General features: G+C 45.7%; 1 protein-coding gene across 4 annotated transcripts in view; it reads right to left on the bottom strand.

Annotated features, from left to right (window-relative positions):
- HECW1 (HECT, C2 and WW domain containing E3 ubiquitin protein ligase 1) overlaps window positions 1-18,282 on the bottom strand; it is a 394,788-nt gene that overhangs the window by 250,102 nt on the left and 126,404 nt on the right. For 3 of the 4 annotated variants that reach the window (XM_073239079.1, XM_073239081.1, XM_073239082.1), the window contains exon 2: window positions 7,758-7,815. The exons of the other annotated variant lie outside the window; for it this stretch is intronic. In XM_073239079.1, the coding sequence (XP_073095180.1) occupies window positions 7,758-7,815 (58 nt within the window). The remainder of the gene's footprint in view (window positions 1-7,757; window positions 7,816-18,282) is intronic. 4 annotated transcript variants of the gene reach the window in all.

Genomic DNA, 18,282 nt, shown 5'->3' with positions numbered 1-18,282 from the left:
AATACCTGGAGATAAGACTAAACGGCTGACCAAGGAAACGAAGGCTTCCCAGATGATTGTTAATACACCTGAGGAGATTCATTAGCAATCAATCAAGAAGAAAATTCCTTTTAATGTGAGCTTTTGGTAGAAGGACAGCAGTCAGTCTACACAGACCCAATGTCCGAAATCCTGAACCTCATTCCAGGTTGTTCAGTGGGCAGCTTTTAAGCCCCATGCTACTCAAGTCTGTTTCCTCAGTTGTCAAAGGAGGCTAAGTCCCTGTGACAGCTCTTAGGATTGGAGGGAACGTGAAGAGAGATGATGGAAAACTGGAAGTACTAAACACAAAACAGCATTATTAAAAGGCCGGGGTCAAGCCTTGTGCAGAGCTTTCAGAATCCACAATAAAATAATCGTATCTATCCTAACAGTTCATGTTAGTGGGCTCCTTTACAGACCCATCTATTAAGTAAAGCTCCTATTTTAGAAAAGGGATGTAGATCTGTGCATATCCAGTCGGAGTGTAAGTGCAGCCTGTGTCGTCACCACCACCACTACCACCACCGCCACCATCACCACTGCTGTCATCACTACCAAAGTTGAGCAACTACTATGCGTCAGGCATGTGACAGGGCTTTTCCCTTTATGCTACCATTAAATTCTCTCAAAAACCAGTGAGGTTGCTTTATTACTATCATCACTGGAGGAAAAAGGAGTTAGGGGCTTCATGAAGTTGCCATTGGTTCCCAGACCCATCTGTGCATCAAAATGACCTAAGGATTTTTTTTAATGCAGTTGCCTGGGTCTTACCAGAAAGCTACTGAACCAGGGTCTGTACTGGCAGCTGAAACTTATTTCCATGCTCTACAGTTGATTCTACTGAGTAGGTGGGCTTGCAAACGACTGGGCCAAAGGACTTCCCCAAAGTCACATAGCTGGGAGTAAAGCTGGAGCCTAAGTTGGCTATTGGACTCCCATGTCTGCTCTTAACAGTAACAATCTATTTGACTTAACAATAATCTTTTAGAGACTTTCACTGGTTTTTTTCCACTAATTCTTCATCCACTGTTAAACTACACTGCAAGATTACTTCTCCCCCAATGGTCATTTAGATATTTAAGATGAATGACTTAGTTCGCATGGGAATTTTATAGTATGGCCAACTGCTGATGATACGGTTTTCTAGCATTTTTACCTAGAACTGAATTTAATGACTACCAAAGATTAAGACCACAAAATGTGTGGGTCTGTAAACATTTGACTGTAGGAACTCATAATCAATGAACAGAGAATGTCCATTCAGTGTTCAGAGTTTTGCAGAAGAGGCTGTGAGGTGCTATGGAATGCGGGGTGGGGTGCCTAGGTCAGTGTTGGTGGCCTAGGGCAGTAGTGGGAGCCATGCACATACTGGCAGTGATACAAGCCAGTGCTTCTCTACATAGAAGTCCCACAATTTCCTGGGAATCTTATTGAAATGCAGATATTGATTTAGCATTTCCTGAGGGGGCCTGACAGGCTGCATCTATCAGCCCCAGCTGATGCTAAAGCTGCTGGTTCTAGCCACGTAGGCAATTGCAGCCCCAGGCAGCTATGAAAAAGAATGAGCACAGGCCTGTGAGCCAGGATCAGAAGGTCCCTCACTGAAGGGAATGTTGACTGGGTCAAAAAGCCATGGAGGACACTCAGAGGCATGATTCTGACATGAGGAAAGACACATGCAATAGGGGGAGGCATCCCCCAGCCAAGAACTCTTTACCCATTATAGCATAGGGAAGTTTATCTGTTTAAATAAAAAGTACACTTAAACGTTGATTAGAGGGCTCGCAAACATGTGGTTGTGACAGTTATGGTCATCTGGGGAAATTGTGTATGAGTCAAATGAGTGAATTCTAGGCAGCCTCGGTGGTACCAGCTGAGACCAGACCCCTGAACGCTGACACCCTGGATGTGGGCCAAGGACCCCATGGCATGTGGCCTATGGAGCACTGGGCCAGCTCAGAGGACACTGCCTCCTGCAGTCACTGTGGCCACACCCCTACCTGTCAGGTAATGAATAGCTTTAACTCGGAAAAGCCATAGAGAAATGAAATAATTACCAGTAATGGTAACTGACCAAAGTAACATGTGCTTTAGCTAATTATACTAATGCATTTTGGGGAAGGGAACGTCTGGGGAGGATTTGGTGGGTGGAATTATGTAAGGGACAAAAGATGAATAGCCAGAGAATGGGCTTGCATTTCATTAGGCAGGAGTTAATGAGCCCATAAGCCCAAGAGCATCTTAGTTATTTAGACAGGTGACTGTCATGAATGAAAATATACGAGGTGTTGGGAGTCGCGCTGAGTCCTCTGCCCCAGCTGGTAGGCTGTATGAAAGCAATCTGCGACTGCAAAGGGAGAGGGCTCATTCCTTGACTAGATGGCTTCTCTGACTTAGCCTGGGACTGTGACTGCTTGGCACCTGACAGCGCCTTGCAGCCTTCAAGAGAGTCAAACCTACACAAAGTGATCAGGAGAGGAGGAAGGAGGAAGCTCTACAGAAAAACCCAGTAAGGAAGGGTCCTGGGTCCCAGAGGCATCAGTGTCCTGGGCAGTGCAGGGTTGGCGCCAAAACAGACTGAAGCAAGGGGGGCCTTCAAAGGCCAGCGGGAGGTGAGCTAGTGGAAACAATGATAATCTGGAGGTCCTATGTCCCTCTGAGCTAACAGGGACCCCCTCGCTCAGCTCCTGCTCTTTGCTGACAAGCAGAATGTGGGCCCAGAGATGAAGCACTTTTGAGTTTTTTCAAGAGAAGCTAAGATTCTGAATTCTTAGATAAAATTATGTTTTTAAATGAAGTCATCACAAAATCAAACCCCCCCCCAAAACAAAACAAAATAAAACACCTCACTGGCAGACAAATAAAATAACCACATTAGGGATGGTAGAGGTGGTGACCTCTGGGCTATATTTTTATGCAAGTTCAGAGACAGCATAGAATTTCAGAGATTGTGCCCACAGGGGGATACAGGGGCCTTGCAGGAGAACACAGGTGTCCCCAGGGCCTATCTTCTCCACCTGCTCTCTCCTTTCTCTTAGGACTTGCCAGTTTCTGACATCAAGTTGTATATTGAGTTGTGATTTTCATTTTCTGACACCCATTCCCACCACAACTACAATAAAATCTCCATGAGGTAGGGGCTTGTCTGTTGTTCATGGGCTGTATCCCCAGCACCTCAGCTGTGGCTGGTATGTGGCAGGTGTTCAGTACACAGCTGCCAGGTGCATAATGAATGACTGCTCATATCTCCATCTAAAACATCCAAGCCAGCATGAGTTTGCATCTCAGGGCCCTTATTTCAGGGTCTGAGGTCTAATTCGTAGCAGTTCATGAGGGCCAGAGACACCAAACTCAGTCTAAAATGTTCAAGGAGAATAAAATACTCCAGAATCTCACTTCTACTTTGTAAAGGAAAAAAATCTGCAAGAGAGGAAAGCAAATACACATCCAGTTGTGGTATATATTTAGCCACAATCCTGAAAACACTGGCATTTTTCAAATCATGAAAAGCAAGAAACTTCATGGAGAAAGCACAGCAAGCAGGCAGATCAGGAACCGTATCTGCTGACACACAGCGCTGCACTGCGAGCCCAGCAGGACACAGCAATGCCATGCTCACCGAGAACTCTGCACCGTGCAAATGGGCATGTGGGGGTAAAGAGCAACACAAGGGGACTTCTAGTTCTTGCTGAAAATTGAAATGCTGGGCTCCAAATCTGGCACTACCAAGCAAGAGAGGCTTTTCATCTGTGACTGCCGCTACCACTGGCATTCCTTTGCCCAAACAAAACTACTACACAATACTTGGAATAAGCAAAACTCCAAACAGTTAGCTACACATGCACGTTTTTTGCCACCATCTAACTGGGCAAAACAGCTATGCAGTGTGCATGTCCTCGTTTAAACCAATCTTTGAATTCCACACAAAAGCATCCTTCCTCTACCTGGGTCCTTTCTGAAGTTGAGTCCAGAAGTGACCAGAAATACATTTCCCTTTAAGTGAGAAAAAAAAAAAATATATATATATATATATATATATCCCCATATATATATATATATATATGTTTAAAGGACAGTCCAGACCTTTCATAAAAGCACTTACTTTGAAAGAACAGGAAAGGTTAAGTATTCAAAACAAGACATCATCTAAAGAGTAGACTGAGAAGTTATTCAGTGGCACGCGGCTCAGGTCCTGCTGGACAGGGCTGACGGAAAGGGTTGAGCCTCTGTGGCCTGGTCCTCAGGGACTGCTGCGTCAGGATGACACCCAGAGCAACTATTGGGATAGGCTGTGAGCAAGTCAGCAGGCAGCTTTATTTCTGTGCTGAGGTTGCTGCTTCCTATTGGGAAAATATTGGTAGCAGAGCTTCCCTCCAGGTGTCAGCAGAGTGGAGGCTCCCCAGGCGATCTGTGCTCTGAGGGAGGGGACGGGGCGCCCATCACCTGTGGGGCAGAGGCCAAGCAGTCCCTGAAGGAGGCCTTGTTTGTCAGACCAGACCCCTTCCAGGTTCACCCAAGGCTATTACTGGTCTCCCAGCGGGAGTTCCCTGGCTCTGCCAAGGGCATGACTCAGCTTCCCCTCAGCCATGCTGAGCACATGGTTTCTCTCACCACCCAGGAAGGCTGAACTCAAGGCAGTGATGGGAGAAGAGCTAGAGGGGAAGCCATGGTGGTCCCTAACTCAGTGAAGCCTTGACTTTGTGGCTGCTTGTGAGGGAGATCTAGTACTTTTCTCTTTAGGACATAGTTATTGCAGCCCAGTGGCTTAGACACATTGGAACCTGAGAACTATGGTGGCGCGGGGAGGAGCACAGAGAGGGTTGGGGGATGGAGGGGAAGAGCAACCAGCCTTTTGATTGAGTTCCTAAATCAATAAATGTAGAGAATTAATGGTACTAATTTTCTCTTGGTGTCAAGAAGACAAATTGTGGTATGGATTTAAGGGCTTCTGACGACTTTTTCCATTTATGCCTGGATGATACTATTACTGACAAGTGAGATGCAGATACAGGGGATATTTAGGAAAGCTGGAGGGGCATTCAGATGGCCAAGGGTCCACCTCTCCAGCTACTAAATACTCTAGATACCAGTGTTCACCTCCAAGAGCATGAAAGGTGGGGATAAGGTATAGGAAACCTTGGGATCATTTTTAGTTTGGAAGATTTAAGCAAGAACACAAAAGGCCCAGTGCTACTTCCTTCTCATTCCTTCAACGTGTTACTTCTCTCTCCCTCAACCAGTGGTTATGTCGTGGGGGCCCCAACAGACACAGAGATACTAGTCCTCATTACATGTGAGCCCTAACATTCATTTGCTTGTTTTTCCAAAAAGCATCTTTGACAGGGTTCAGGAAACTTATGTTTGAGCAAAAAGATCCTCTTTGTAGCACAAAGATCTGCAGATCTTTATAAATGTATTTCCTATTCTCTTATTCAGAGAGACACAGACAGGCTTAGGTCCCATCAGTACTAGACAGTGGATCTCATCAGGGGTGCATATTAAGAATCACTCCAGACTTTTTTCAAATGCAAGTGTCCAGCCTCACATGCAAAACTATACTTGGTGACCTGAGATGTACCCCTGGTTGAGAACCACTCGCTTTTGTTTAGGCTTGAATTCCCCTTTGTTTAGGCTTCTTCCAGAGATGAGCATTCATCTGCTGAGGATCATTCCAGATGGAAAGTGTAGCTACATTAAGTGGTCACTTATGTAAGTAATCCCTACTTCATCTCCAGATATTTTTGTAAGTCCAGTTAGTAATGCTGCAGATATATTTTGGAGCATGGTGAATCTTCTTGGAAAATATTACAGAAAGGTATAGGACACCTTGAAATCATTTTCAGTTTTGAAGATTTCAGCAAAAAACACAAAAGTTACAGTGTGCAAGATTTCCTATATCGTGGCAAAGTTGAGGGCAAGAAGTTTCGCACTGAGACTGGGAATAAGGCTGCTGTGCTCTGTCCCTTCAGCTGCCAGTGTCATCGTTACGCTCCTGTTTCACAAACTAAGTCCTTCTGGAGCATTGTTAAGGTCTCTGTCTTCTCTCTCCTATTAATTGTGGGGAGCTCACATTAAATGTTAGGAGACTGACTATTCAGCCATTGTGTTTCCTAGATCACTGAAAAAAATCTCCTGAGAAAAAAAATCTCCTGTTAGAATCATGTAGCTTTGCTATTAGATTCAAGGAGTTTTATTTCAAGGCAAAGCCTGTATCTGAAGACACATACGAGCTGAGAATCTCTAGGACTGAGAAGTCCTAACTTTCCAAGGACATCAGTCCTGGAAACAGGAAAAGGCGGGAGCATTCTCTCGGAATGTTAAACGCACCCAAAAGGAACTACATGGTATTTTAAAAAGACTTCTCACTGTATCTTTACAGCTAGAGGAAATTCGGAAGTCCCAGGGGAAGGTAGGCAGATGAGAGCATCTCTTAGCAAAAGCCAAGCCCTCCCCAAATGGGGAAAACTAGTGGGTGGAGCAGCTGAGTGGCCTTAGAGAAATGCAGCCTCTGCCGACAGCACAGCAAACTTGGATGTCTAAGACGACAAAGGCATTTGAAGTTACTGCCCTGAGATTGTCCCTGGACAGTTGGCAGCACACATTAACCACTAATTTAATGCTTCCTGAATACAACACATAAAATGGTCATTCTCTAAGTGCTACCCTAGACTTACTAATTAAGAAAGTACCCCTCTAGGTGATCTGGAAGCAATGTCCTGAGGTGGACGAGAAGGCTTGAATTTGAGGGCTGCTCACCCTCCTGCAAGATGATGCACCTGGAGGCCCTCACCTAGCACCTCAGGCCTTGTTCTGCTCGTTCTTCTCATTCTCACTGCTATTTCTGGGATAAGCTGAACCCACATGTGGATATGCTTAGTACATTTGCACAGTGCTATACAGATGCCAGATTTTCTTTCTTTCTTTATTTTAAAGAAAACCTCCTTGAAAGATTACCTGAGTGCATATTCCCAGAGCTGCAGTAGGGCCTATGGACCCATGGACAGGTCTTCCCCCCAGACAGGCAGGCCTCACCTCCCCACTGGGAGCCTCTGGGCAGTGTCTTAGCACTCTATGCCCAGCTCCTTCAAACATAAGGTGGGAAGTGGTCATACCTACCTCTTCAGATCTCTGCGAGTGGAGAGGACTCACAAAATCAGGATGCATAGCGTCCAGTTAATGTGAGTTGTAACTACTATAAACCAGGGCCATCACCAAGAGTGACAAAGCTGGGAAATACAGGAAAGGGGTGACTCGGAGGGAGTCCTGAGGGTTGCAGGGGGAAAGCCCTTCCCAGGAGAGTGCCCATGTACAGGCAACCCCCTAATGAACTGGCAACTCTGGTCAGCAGGAGAAATGGTTGCTCTGGGTTCCAGGGAATTCCCTTGGGTCTGTACCAACCCTAAGGTAAGGCAAGAGCCCAGTGGAGCTCTTGGCTGTGATTCTGAAAGGACCATTTGTTTCAAGGCACAAATTCACTTGTGACAACGGTACATTCACATCACACAAGAGCAAGTTGACATGCAAAGAACACCATCTCAACACGGAGCACATTTGAATAAGGTGGATGCAGGCGGTGGGAGAAGGGCGGGTGATGGGTCTCAGATGTCAGGGCTGCACTGGGGAGAAGTTCTGGGCAGCCACAGAGGGCTCTGGGCCGGGCACATTCCATTATGAGTGGAGTGGGTTTATGATGGAATGACATGGACGGGTTCTTATAATCAGAAAAGCGCACTGACCTTCACACTGCACAGGTGCAGCAGCATAATGGCCCAGCACGTGCACGCGCATCGGTTCCTGGGGAAAGTCCAATGAGGTCAACTCAGCGTGTATCCCAAACAAATGGAATCAGCGACATTACCCGCAAGAGGAGTGTCGTACCCCCACCTCCACCAAGATACCTGGCTTGGGCAACCAACATATAAAAGGCCAAATTACATGAGGATCATACTGATTTTGATTAAATGGGAAAAATGCAGCAAGCAACATTATTTTATGCCATGAATAATTTGATTTAGATTTTAAAATTTCACTTCAAGGAGTAAAAATCATGGACCTAAAAAAATTTTTTTTCGCTTCTCAGGAAATCCAGATTTGGTGTGGTGCCTGCAGGGGTGAGGCTCTGTTACCCCAGCCTCTGAGGAAATAACCTATAAGCTTCCTCAGATACACTCCACTCATCAGCAACCCCAGCCACGGAGGAACCGGATCTGGAGTTAAACTGCTGGAAATGTCGCTAACTCATCTCACAGATGAGTTACCCAGTCTCACAGGTGAGAGACCCAGGAGGAAGAGCTGTCCCTTACATGGCCAGCAGAATAACACCCCAAATGGTAGTCACTGGTCACAGCATCGGCACATTAGTATGGAGAAACCATGTCAAAAACTGGACTTGTGCAGAGAGATGCCAGGGATAGGGAAATGGCTGATGGTATATCCCTGCCCAACTTCAGCTCAGAGGCCTTTATTCTGATTTTATAGACACATCTTCCTCTGAATTTAAAGTTGCTATGAAAGCAATCAATATGGTCTTATTCCAGAAGAAAGCGGTATATGATATCCGCTATCCAAAACCTCCGTGAAATCTGAAGCTTTGCTGACAAATGGGTTTGTGTAAGAAATAGTTGCAAGCTTGCATTCTGGGTGCATAGCCTGTGTTCTCACTTCTAGTCCAGGCAGATGTGAATAGGAGAGACAGAATTCAACATCCCCATACTCAGATCCTGGTCTGGCCCCACCCATGCTGGCAGCTACCTCGCTTCTCAATGGTGAGGAAACTGCACCCCCTTCACCCAAGGCCCTTCCCTGTGCTTCCCGCCTGCTCCTCAGGCTGACCCAGCTCAGTTCATTTGCAGGATCTTCGTCCCTTACCTTTTCCATGCCGGAGGTCCCCAGACCTTCCTATATTCACACTAGGGGCCCGTATTCCCACCCATGGCCTCAACTACTAACTAAACATTGACAATTCCCCAATTTCTGTGACAGCTCAGAACTCTCATCTGAAGTCCAAAGCTGGCATCCTCTGGGGCTTCTCACAGCCCCAAACATGGTGCAAAAGGAACCAGGGTCTTCATCCTCACTCTTGATCCTCTGCCCAAAAGCCTGAGCATGGTAATGGTTCTCACGAGCAGGTTTCCCAGTCAGGAACTTTTAATAGTTCTAGAATCCATCTGCTTCTCACCATTAAACCTCTATCATGACCCAAGTCTCCCTCTCCTGCTCAATCTCAACTGACCCTGACTGGTCTCCCCACTCACCCAAGCCCCAAACCCATTCTCTACAAAAGACAGCATGTATTTTTGCTTTTGGTATCATTAATCTACAATTACATGAGCAACATTATGGTTACTAGACTCCCCCCATCATCCAGTCCACACCACATACCCCATTACAGTCACTGTCCATCAGCATAGTAAGATGCTATAGAGTCACTACTTGTCTTCTCTGTGTTGCACAGCCCTCCCCGAGCACCCCCCCTACATTATGTGTACTAACCATAATGCCCCTTTTACCCCCTTATCCCTCACTTCCCACCCATCCTCCCCAGCCCCCTTCCCTTTGGTAACTGTTAGTCCATTCTTGGTTTCTGTGAGTCTGCTGCTGTTTTGTTCCTTCAGTTTTTTTCTTTGTTCTTATACTCCACAGATGAGTGAAGTCATTTGATTCTTGTCTTTTTCTGCCTGGATTATTTTACTGAGCATAATATCCTCTAGCTCCATCCATGTTGTTGCAAATGGTAAGATTTGTTTTCTTCTTATGGCTGAATAATATTCCATTGTGTATATGTACCACATCTTCTTTATCCATTCATCTACTGATGGATATTTAGGTTGCTTCTATTTCTTGGCTATTGCAAATAGTGCTGTGACAAACATATGGGTGCATATGTGTTTTTCAAACTGGGCTCCTGCATTCTTAGGGTAAATTTCTAGGAGTGGAATTCCTGGGTCAAATGGTATTTCTATTTTGAGTTTTTTGAGGAACCTACATACTGCTTTCCACAATGGTTGAACTAATTTACATTCCCACCAGCAGTGTAGGAGGGTTCCCCTTTCTCCACATCCTCACCAACATTTGTTGTTGTTTGTCTTTTGGATGGTAGCCATCCTCACTGGTGTGAAGTGATATCTCATTGTGGTTTCAATTTGCATTTCTCTGATGATTAGTGATGTGGAGAATCTTTTCATGTGACTGTTGGCCATCTGAATTTCTTCTTTGGAGAAGTGTCTGTTCAGATCCTCTGCCCATTTTTTAATTGGATTATTTGCTTTATGTTTGTTGAGGTGCATGAGCTCTTTATATATTTTGGATGTCAATCCTTTATCAGATCAGTCATTTATGAATATATTCTCCCATACTGTAGGATGTGACAGAATGTTTTAAAAGAAGGAAACATCTGATTGGGGCACTTCCTTGCTTTAGTGACTTCATGCTTTCTTTGGGCTAAAGTTCTAATGACCAGTTTCAGACTGTTTTCACACAAACAGGCAAAATGGATCTGGCCCTGCCTCCTTCTGCCCCACGCCCTCCAACAGCCCAGCACTCGCAGGGGGTTTGCTGTCCTCAGAAGAATGCGCTTCTCCTTCACTGGGAGACGTTGGTGTGCCGTGCATTTGAAACACACCACTTTTCCACAACCTTCAATCCTCCATCCCCTGTACCACCATCAAGGACAGATGACCCTGGAACAGTGCCCTGTGCTTATTTTGTCAGTTTTGAAAATAATTCTAAAAAACAATTTATGTAATTGTTTAACACCTGTCTTGCAAAGTCGACAGAGTTCTGTGGCGGCTGGGCTGTCATCCTCAGGACAGCACAGAGCCTGGTACAAGGGTGTTCTCACTACATGCAAGGGGAATTGGATGAATGAATGGGTGATCAGGGACTGTCTACGTCCTTGAGGAACTCAAAGTCTAGACTTTAGGAGACCGAAAAGAGGCCTTTTGTTGCCCCTGTCCTAAGCCAAAGGTTGATTCAATTAATGAAACATACACACGCACATTAGGAGAGTGAGTCGAGCAGAAAAAAAGGCCATTCAAATTAGATGTTATCTATTTAGCTCTTAGCCCTAGGGATACTGGTATATTTCACTTTGGAGTTTATTGTAAATAGTTTTTTTTGTTTTTTTTTTACAGTTTACTAATTGTTTAACTGCAAAACCTGACACTGGCAAAGAAAAATGGGAGCAGAAGTAGAGACTTTACAAACACTGTGAATGGGCATTGAAAGGATCCAACTCTAGATCCTCAAATCTCATACCACCCTGCCAGTGAGGACCTGGCAGAACCCTCTGGCTCCAGGAAAAACTGGAGCCCCAGGAACCAAAGGCATGAAATGGGGACCCAGTGACCTGTCTGCTCGAAAGCAACCAGGTAAGTGCTCCACCTCTGCTTCCGCCCATGTCAGCATTACAGACCCACACAGAGACTACAGCTGATGATGTCAAGGAGAGGAAACCCTAACAAGAAGTGCAGCTAATGGAATCAGGGATGAACGAAGTTGTACCTTGTTAATAACCTGAGATTAGACAACTCTCCCTTCAAATGTGGAAGTGATTTATATGCAGTTATACCCACTTCTTCTATTGCACTCAAGAGGCTGTGGCCCCTGGGGACCCTCTTGGAGCCTACAGCGCAAGGCAGCAGGGACATCAGGTGGGAAGGTGCCTCTGAGGGCCCTTGCAGTGGGGCCTGTGGTAGAGGCCCTAACGGGACAGGAGGAGCCCCAAAGAAGACAAAGCCTTTGACATGGTCTTCGTGGCCCCCAAGTCGGCTCTCCAGCCCCAGGCATCCGTGCTGCTGCCCCGTAAACTAACCCGCAGATAGCACCCTTCCAAGAGTCAAGGCTGAAAGGTAACACCACCTCCATGGCCTGACACTCTGCCACTGTTACTGGGTCACCTGGAGAGAAATCAAATAAACCAGACAAGATATTACTCCAGTGCTAGTACTGATCCTGCCCCTACCCAAGTGAGCTGAGGTTAAAAACCTAATACAGAAAGTGAAACACTGGCCCTGAGACCACACAGTGATTTATCCTGTGCTAAAAATAAATTTGTTTTGCATGACAGATTTAAAAAAACAGAAACAAGCTACATTTGTTGTTCAAAAAGCCAAGCCATGCATACAATACAATGAGAGTCATACATAACCTGACTCTTGAAGAAAGGCAGAGACTCTGGCTGGGAGTGGGTGTTTAAGGAGTCTAGCCAGGTACCTCCTTCCGGGTGGTCCAGTCCCTGCAGGTCCCACTGGGCATCACAGGAAAGAAGCCCCAGAGTCGCTGGGCCACAGAGGAGGTTTGTGATCTTTAGAAAGAATTTGAGTGGATGTATCTGATTTCATCAGAAAGCTGGTCAGCAAGCCCAGTCACCCCCATGAAAGACTGCAATTGTGACTATCGATTACTTGAAGTCGTCCTCAGAATGGATGATAGACACGGAGGATCTCCTGAGTTCCAGTGGGAAATGACAAGTTGCAGAGACATTGAAGACATCTGGTTTCCATTTCAGTGGCCCCAAGCCCACAGGAAAATTTAACACCCTCTTTTCCTCAGGTGCAAAGACCCTAGCTCAGTGTCCCCCATCTGATAAATACCTGCTGACCAACAGACCAATACAAGTGGAGGAATAGCCTGCCTATGTGTCCTCGCACATACAGATGATCCCAAGAATAAGCTGTTTCCCGAGATGTCCCCTTCTACTGGGGACCCAGCAGGGACTCACCAGCTGACAGCAAATGTGGTAGGCTCAAACGTGAGAGTCTGGTCTTGTTTTCAACTCTGTGACTGTGAACTCACTAGCATTATTTGGGGACTGACTGGTTTTGTTATATCCCAAGCTCATTTCTTTCAGTCCCTTGTCTTGATTCCATTTAATTTTTTAGGAGATAATAAGATTTACTGTCACATAATCTTAAGGGGATTATTATCATTGAGTTCGTTTTCCTGGGAGGAGGTCTTTTCATGAGCCAATAGCTAATATTTCCTGTCATTAATGACTTAGAATATCTCTTAAATTCTCAGGCCTCTCCATTGTTACGGATCGTTTCTCTTAAAAAAAAAAAAATTTAAAGGCTTCCACAAACAGACCATGCTTTATTTGAAGGGCATGGCATAGCCAGTAAGCTATTCATTTTTTTCTATTCAATATTTTCATGTTTCATTTATTCACGTTTCCCCAGTTCTCCAGCAGACTCCTGACTAAACTCTACTAGTAACGATGCAGAGGGAAAATAAAGATGGCTTGACTCTGAACTTCCAAGTTCCCCAACCCAAACTTCCCATTTGATATTTTCTTCCCAACTCAATGGACTCACGCTTGTTCTAAGGAAAATGAGTTCCAAAGATGGCCAGTTTGTCCTCAGTGGACATTTCCAACTCCATGACCAGGCAACATCAATATGTGGGTGCAGCTCCCTCCATCCAGGACCTTATTCCTCAGACCCTGACTCTGAGCAGCCCAGGGGCAATGCCAGGAGGAGGAATGAAGCTGAGTCGTGGGGTGAAGGTGCTGAGGACAGGGCAGGGGCAGCCCCCAGCCAGCCCTGCTGCCGGGGTCAGGGCTCACGGCATGAACTGGGTCCCTGCCCCTCTCCCCAACTTCTATTCCTCCCAGTTGTGGGATTCGCTGCTGCTCAGCCCAGAGCTGTATATGTCTTCCACAACCTTCATCCATCCGCAGGACATCTGTGATGGGAAAACTCATAATAGAACTCCATACTTGACTAGCTCCACAACAAAGCTGTCTTCTGAGAATCGTAGCTGATCCCAGGATGTTTTCATGAAAAACAGATTTCAGTGACAGACTATCAAAACATTTTCCTTGCACAATAAGCAATATGATGGGGCAGAATTATGCAAAACATATGGGCTTAACTCTGCCCTCAGCAACCAGGGGCTCACTTTCACTGGTTTCAATGGCACATTCAATTCACACATCATGGGTAGGTGAAGAGACTTCATCCTGTTCAGTATTTTTTCATGTTCCAAGTGGCAGAGAAAAAGCAAGGCTGATGACCTGCATTTCTGCCTGTTTTCCAATCTGTCACCAGTTGCCTCTGACAGGTGGGACTTGCTGATAGCTTTAGGGTCAGAGAGGTACTATACAGCAAAGCGGATTCAGCCATCCAACATTTATAAACCAGTTGCCACGTGCCTGGCACACCTGAGCATCAGAAAACACAGTGGTGAAAGCTAGTATCTAGCATTTATACAGCTTCCTATGTGCCAGGCACCGTTGGGAGTGCTCTGTATATAGTATCTCACTTAATTCTCACAACAACCTCCAAGGTAGTTATTATTATTGTCTCTATACTGAGGAGCAAACTGAGGCATAGGGATGTCATATAACCTACTCAATGTCACACAAAACACAAGGAGCAGAGCCGGGCATGCGGCTCCGGAGCACAGACAGACCTAGCCAAAATAACCAATGCTCTAGTTTATCTGTTGTCACACGCTGACTAGAACAGCTGAATATACAACATGCTTAGACCTCTGAGTGTAAGAGCTCAGGAGGGCTCCATGCAAACAGCACAGACTGCAAGTCCTGGGTGTGGAGCACATGTTTGAGGTCAGACAGCAACAAAAAAACACAACAAGTAAGTAAAAATACATGTTAGATGGTGGGAAATTTTAAGAAGAAACAATAAATGAGAAATGAAATTTAAGATGTGGTTAGAGGGTGACATTTTAGACTGCATTTATCAAAGGTAAGAAGACTTTGAGTAAAGACCAAAAGTAAGAAAGGGAAGTGTCCAAGCAGATGTCCAGGGAAAGAGCATTCCAGGCAAAAGAATGGTAAGTGCAAAGGTCCTGAGGTGGAGAGTGCCTGGGTTTCTGAGGAACGGCCAAGAGGCCAATGTGGCCGGAGATAAAAGAACACAGGGGAGAATTGTAGGAAATGAAGCTGTAGATGTAATGAGGGGTAGATGGTGCTGGCTGCCCAGGCCAGTGGAAGGGTCCTGTCCACAGGGAGCAAGGTGGGGAGTCAGTGAAGAGCAATTCAGAGGGAAGTGACTGCCAATGAACAGGGTTTCTGGATGCTGGATTAAGAACACACTGAAGGGGAAGTGAGGGAGGAGGCTGAGACACCTTGCAAAAATCCAGGCCAGACATAAAGGGAGAGTGGGAATTTGGTCAGAATTGTAGGGAGAAGAGGGCTGTCATGAGCAAGGCTGTGCTGCATTTAATATGTGCCACCCCCAGCTAACCTTGTGTTTGTCTAGCAACCACTTGTATCACTTGCAGCTCTTGCAGACTGAGGAGGGATGGCTGATGCTTCTTACTCGCTCATCTGACTACCTGCAATGCAGTTTCTTCCTGGGAAATACAAAGCAATTTCTCTTTTTTTAGCCCGAAACAGTATTTTGTTTCCACACCTCCCTCTGAATCTGCCTTTTTCTTGTGTGGGCATCACAGCTCCCATGATGCCCACTGGACCTCCAGCTCCTCTTCGGGAGGGGAGGGGCCCAGTGCATACAGAAAGGGGAGCACGCGGAGGCCACACGGGTATTTGGTGCTGGGCGTGCAGGCAGGCAGAGGCTGACTGTGTTCTTCAGGGCCCTAGGCACACCTGGTTCTGAACATCAGTTCTGGAGTCAGTTAAACCGATTGCTGTTCCTAGGTTCCAGAACAGTACCATTTTGGACGCTTTTCATAAAATTATTTTCTTGAAGCTGTTGTTCTGGGAGGAAGAGGCATCCAGTAAAATCTATCGGTGCCCGTCAGACAGCATGGTGACTGGGTATCACCACCATCTTTTTCAGTCACACCTTTTCTTACTGGATAATATTTTAAGATTCCACAGACACATAAAGGAGATTTTCAGATACTGAAAAGCAAACAAGAGCAGCTTGTCTTTGAACATATAATCCTTTAAAGATATTAAAATCCACAGGCATATGCTGACCCAGATATATGTGACTGCATGTGCAACCTTGTCTTTTCCACAATTGCACCTCCAAAGTCTTGGGAACTACACGTAAGTAAATGATGTCACTTGATAAGAAGGTGTTGAGGGCTTATAAGACAAGAAAAATTATGATCTCAAGCTGTGGTTTTTTAGAAACGTCATTGTTTCTACATTGCTGTTCTATGAAAACATAAAGGCTTTCCAGATGTAATATCAAGCACAACAGTATCCACCAGCTGGGGAGAGGGAGAGATGTGTTAGATTTTAAATCAAGGATCAGTATTTCAGCCAAAGGAAGATACTTACCTACTGAAAACTATGAACCAGAGGGGTACTCATTTCTACCTCTCTGAAGAACAACGACAAAACTCTAAATGTCAGAAAGTGCAAGTGGTGGGAAAAAGTGTCTGTGAGAACTTTCGTGTTTCTGGTGGTTAGCGATTTCTGAGTGAAGAGCACAGGCACCCAGGTTAAAGGATGACTGATGGCCACCCTAAACACAGTGACCTCTGGAGGGGTGTGGGTATGTCTCCTCTGGAGATGTCTGTTTAAGTTCCGGGGGTGGTAAGCCCAGAGTCTTTGCATCTTCTTCCCAGAAAGGATTTCTTCATATTCCAGAACAAAGATCTCTCTTCCTTTCTGTAGAGAGGAAATGGGCCAGATGTGCCAGCCACTCTTATATAATCTTTGAGATTCATAATGTCAGGGTTTCTCCCCTGTGCATGCAGGGGACATTCGGCTCCCAGCACTTCACCCCATGGAGTGGTGGGCAGGGGAATGAAGGCAAGAGTTCTCTAGTAATCGGTCTGTTCTCTGACCCAGAAGCCTTGTGTTTTCTATCAGAATAAATCACACCCATAGATGGATAATGGAACAACATACAGCAGGCTGCAATAGCATTACCATTTGCTGTGGAGTGGGATATGATGCACCATCATTCTCCTCATGAAATCCTCTGTCCCTCCTGCCTTGTGACTGCCTCATGCTACTGGTGGGGAGAGTATGTGCCCCCACCTCGAAGACTTTGGACTTGGCATATCATATGTACCAAGCTTTGGCCAATTAAACATGATGTTCACTTCTGAGCACTAGGTGTGAAGAGGTATCAAGAGTTTATACCATCCCTCTTGCTCCTGTTCCCCCCACACCACCATGTTCTAGTTCTGATGGTCTGTGCCTTCGGCCTACACTTCAGAAGAAAGATGCACAGCCTGTCTGAACCCAACCCATGAGGGGAAGGAGAGCTGAGGCTGCCCTTCAGCCTAAACGTGATGTGAGTGAGAAACAGACCTTTGCTGCAGAAGCCACTGCGATTATGGGGGTGTTTGTTTCACAGCCTAAGCAGCAAGAGCAAAAGCAGATTAAGATCGCTGCACACCCGGCCTCCACTTCTACACCCTTCTGACCTGAACCCCTCTGCTCAGTGGAAGGCGGAAGCACATCCTGATTCTTCCATGCCAACCAGCACTTGGCATTTTCCTGACCTGACCTCCTTTGATGGAAAGGTCATATATTTCATGAGTGAGGGAGAGGATTCAACACAAATATGGACTTGACCTGGCAATGGCTGAAGAGGTGCCTTTCCTCTCTCCTATGCCCTGTTCAAACCATCCCAGTCAACCAAGTCCTCTACTTTTTCTTTTCTTGTATTTGCTGATTTCTCTCTTCTACTGAAATTCCAAGCTCTTCATCGTCATTTTTTCTTAGTTATGATCAACTCACAAATCAAATTTCTCCCAGTAGAAAAAAAACAACTCTTCTAACAAGAGAGAAGGTCGGACTCTAGTGTGGTGTTACTGGTGAGGGCTCATAGTTAAATTCTTGTACTTTACTAAATTTTCAATCTCACCATATAAAACCAGGGGAGGTAAGTCTCTAGCACCACCCAACAGGGACATCTCTTCCTTGAATCTACTGTCTTTTGAGTCCTTTTCAATCTCTTAGCTGGCAAACAGCAGGTGCCCATGAGCGCATTAACACAATTACAATAGTGGAGTTTAACAGACTTAAATTGGGTCCTCCTGGAGGCATTTACACTTTAGAATTGAGAGCAGGGTCCCATCCTAGCAGCTGGAACAGGGCGGGATTAGGAGGAAGAAGAGCTGCCAGGAGAGGTTAGTGTCTTATCTCTGTCACTGTCACCAGGCCAAGGGGGGGCGGGCTGCTGGCACCAGGGTGTATTAGAGATTGCTCATATTAAGCCAAAGAGCTTGAAGGATCTCGAAGTTAAAGACTTAATGTAATAGGTCACTGCTTCATTTCCCCTATCCAGAATCCAATAGTTCAAGGAATTTAAGGGCAGAACTTTACCTTGATTGTAATGGTGGCACAATGAGCAAAGTGAGGTAACA

Source organism: Manis javanica, chromosome 6 (genome assembly GCF_040802235.1).
Source record: "Manis javanica isolate MJ-LG chromosome 6, MJ_LKY, whole genome shotgun sequence".
Classification (NCBI taxonomy): domain Eukaryota; kingdom Metazoa; phylum Chordata; class Mammalia; order Pholidota; family Manidae; genus Manis; species Manis javanica.
The sequence above is the reverse complement of the archived record's forward strand: the minus strand, read 5'-3'. Positions and strand labels throughout refer to the sequence as shown.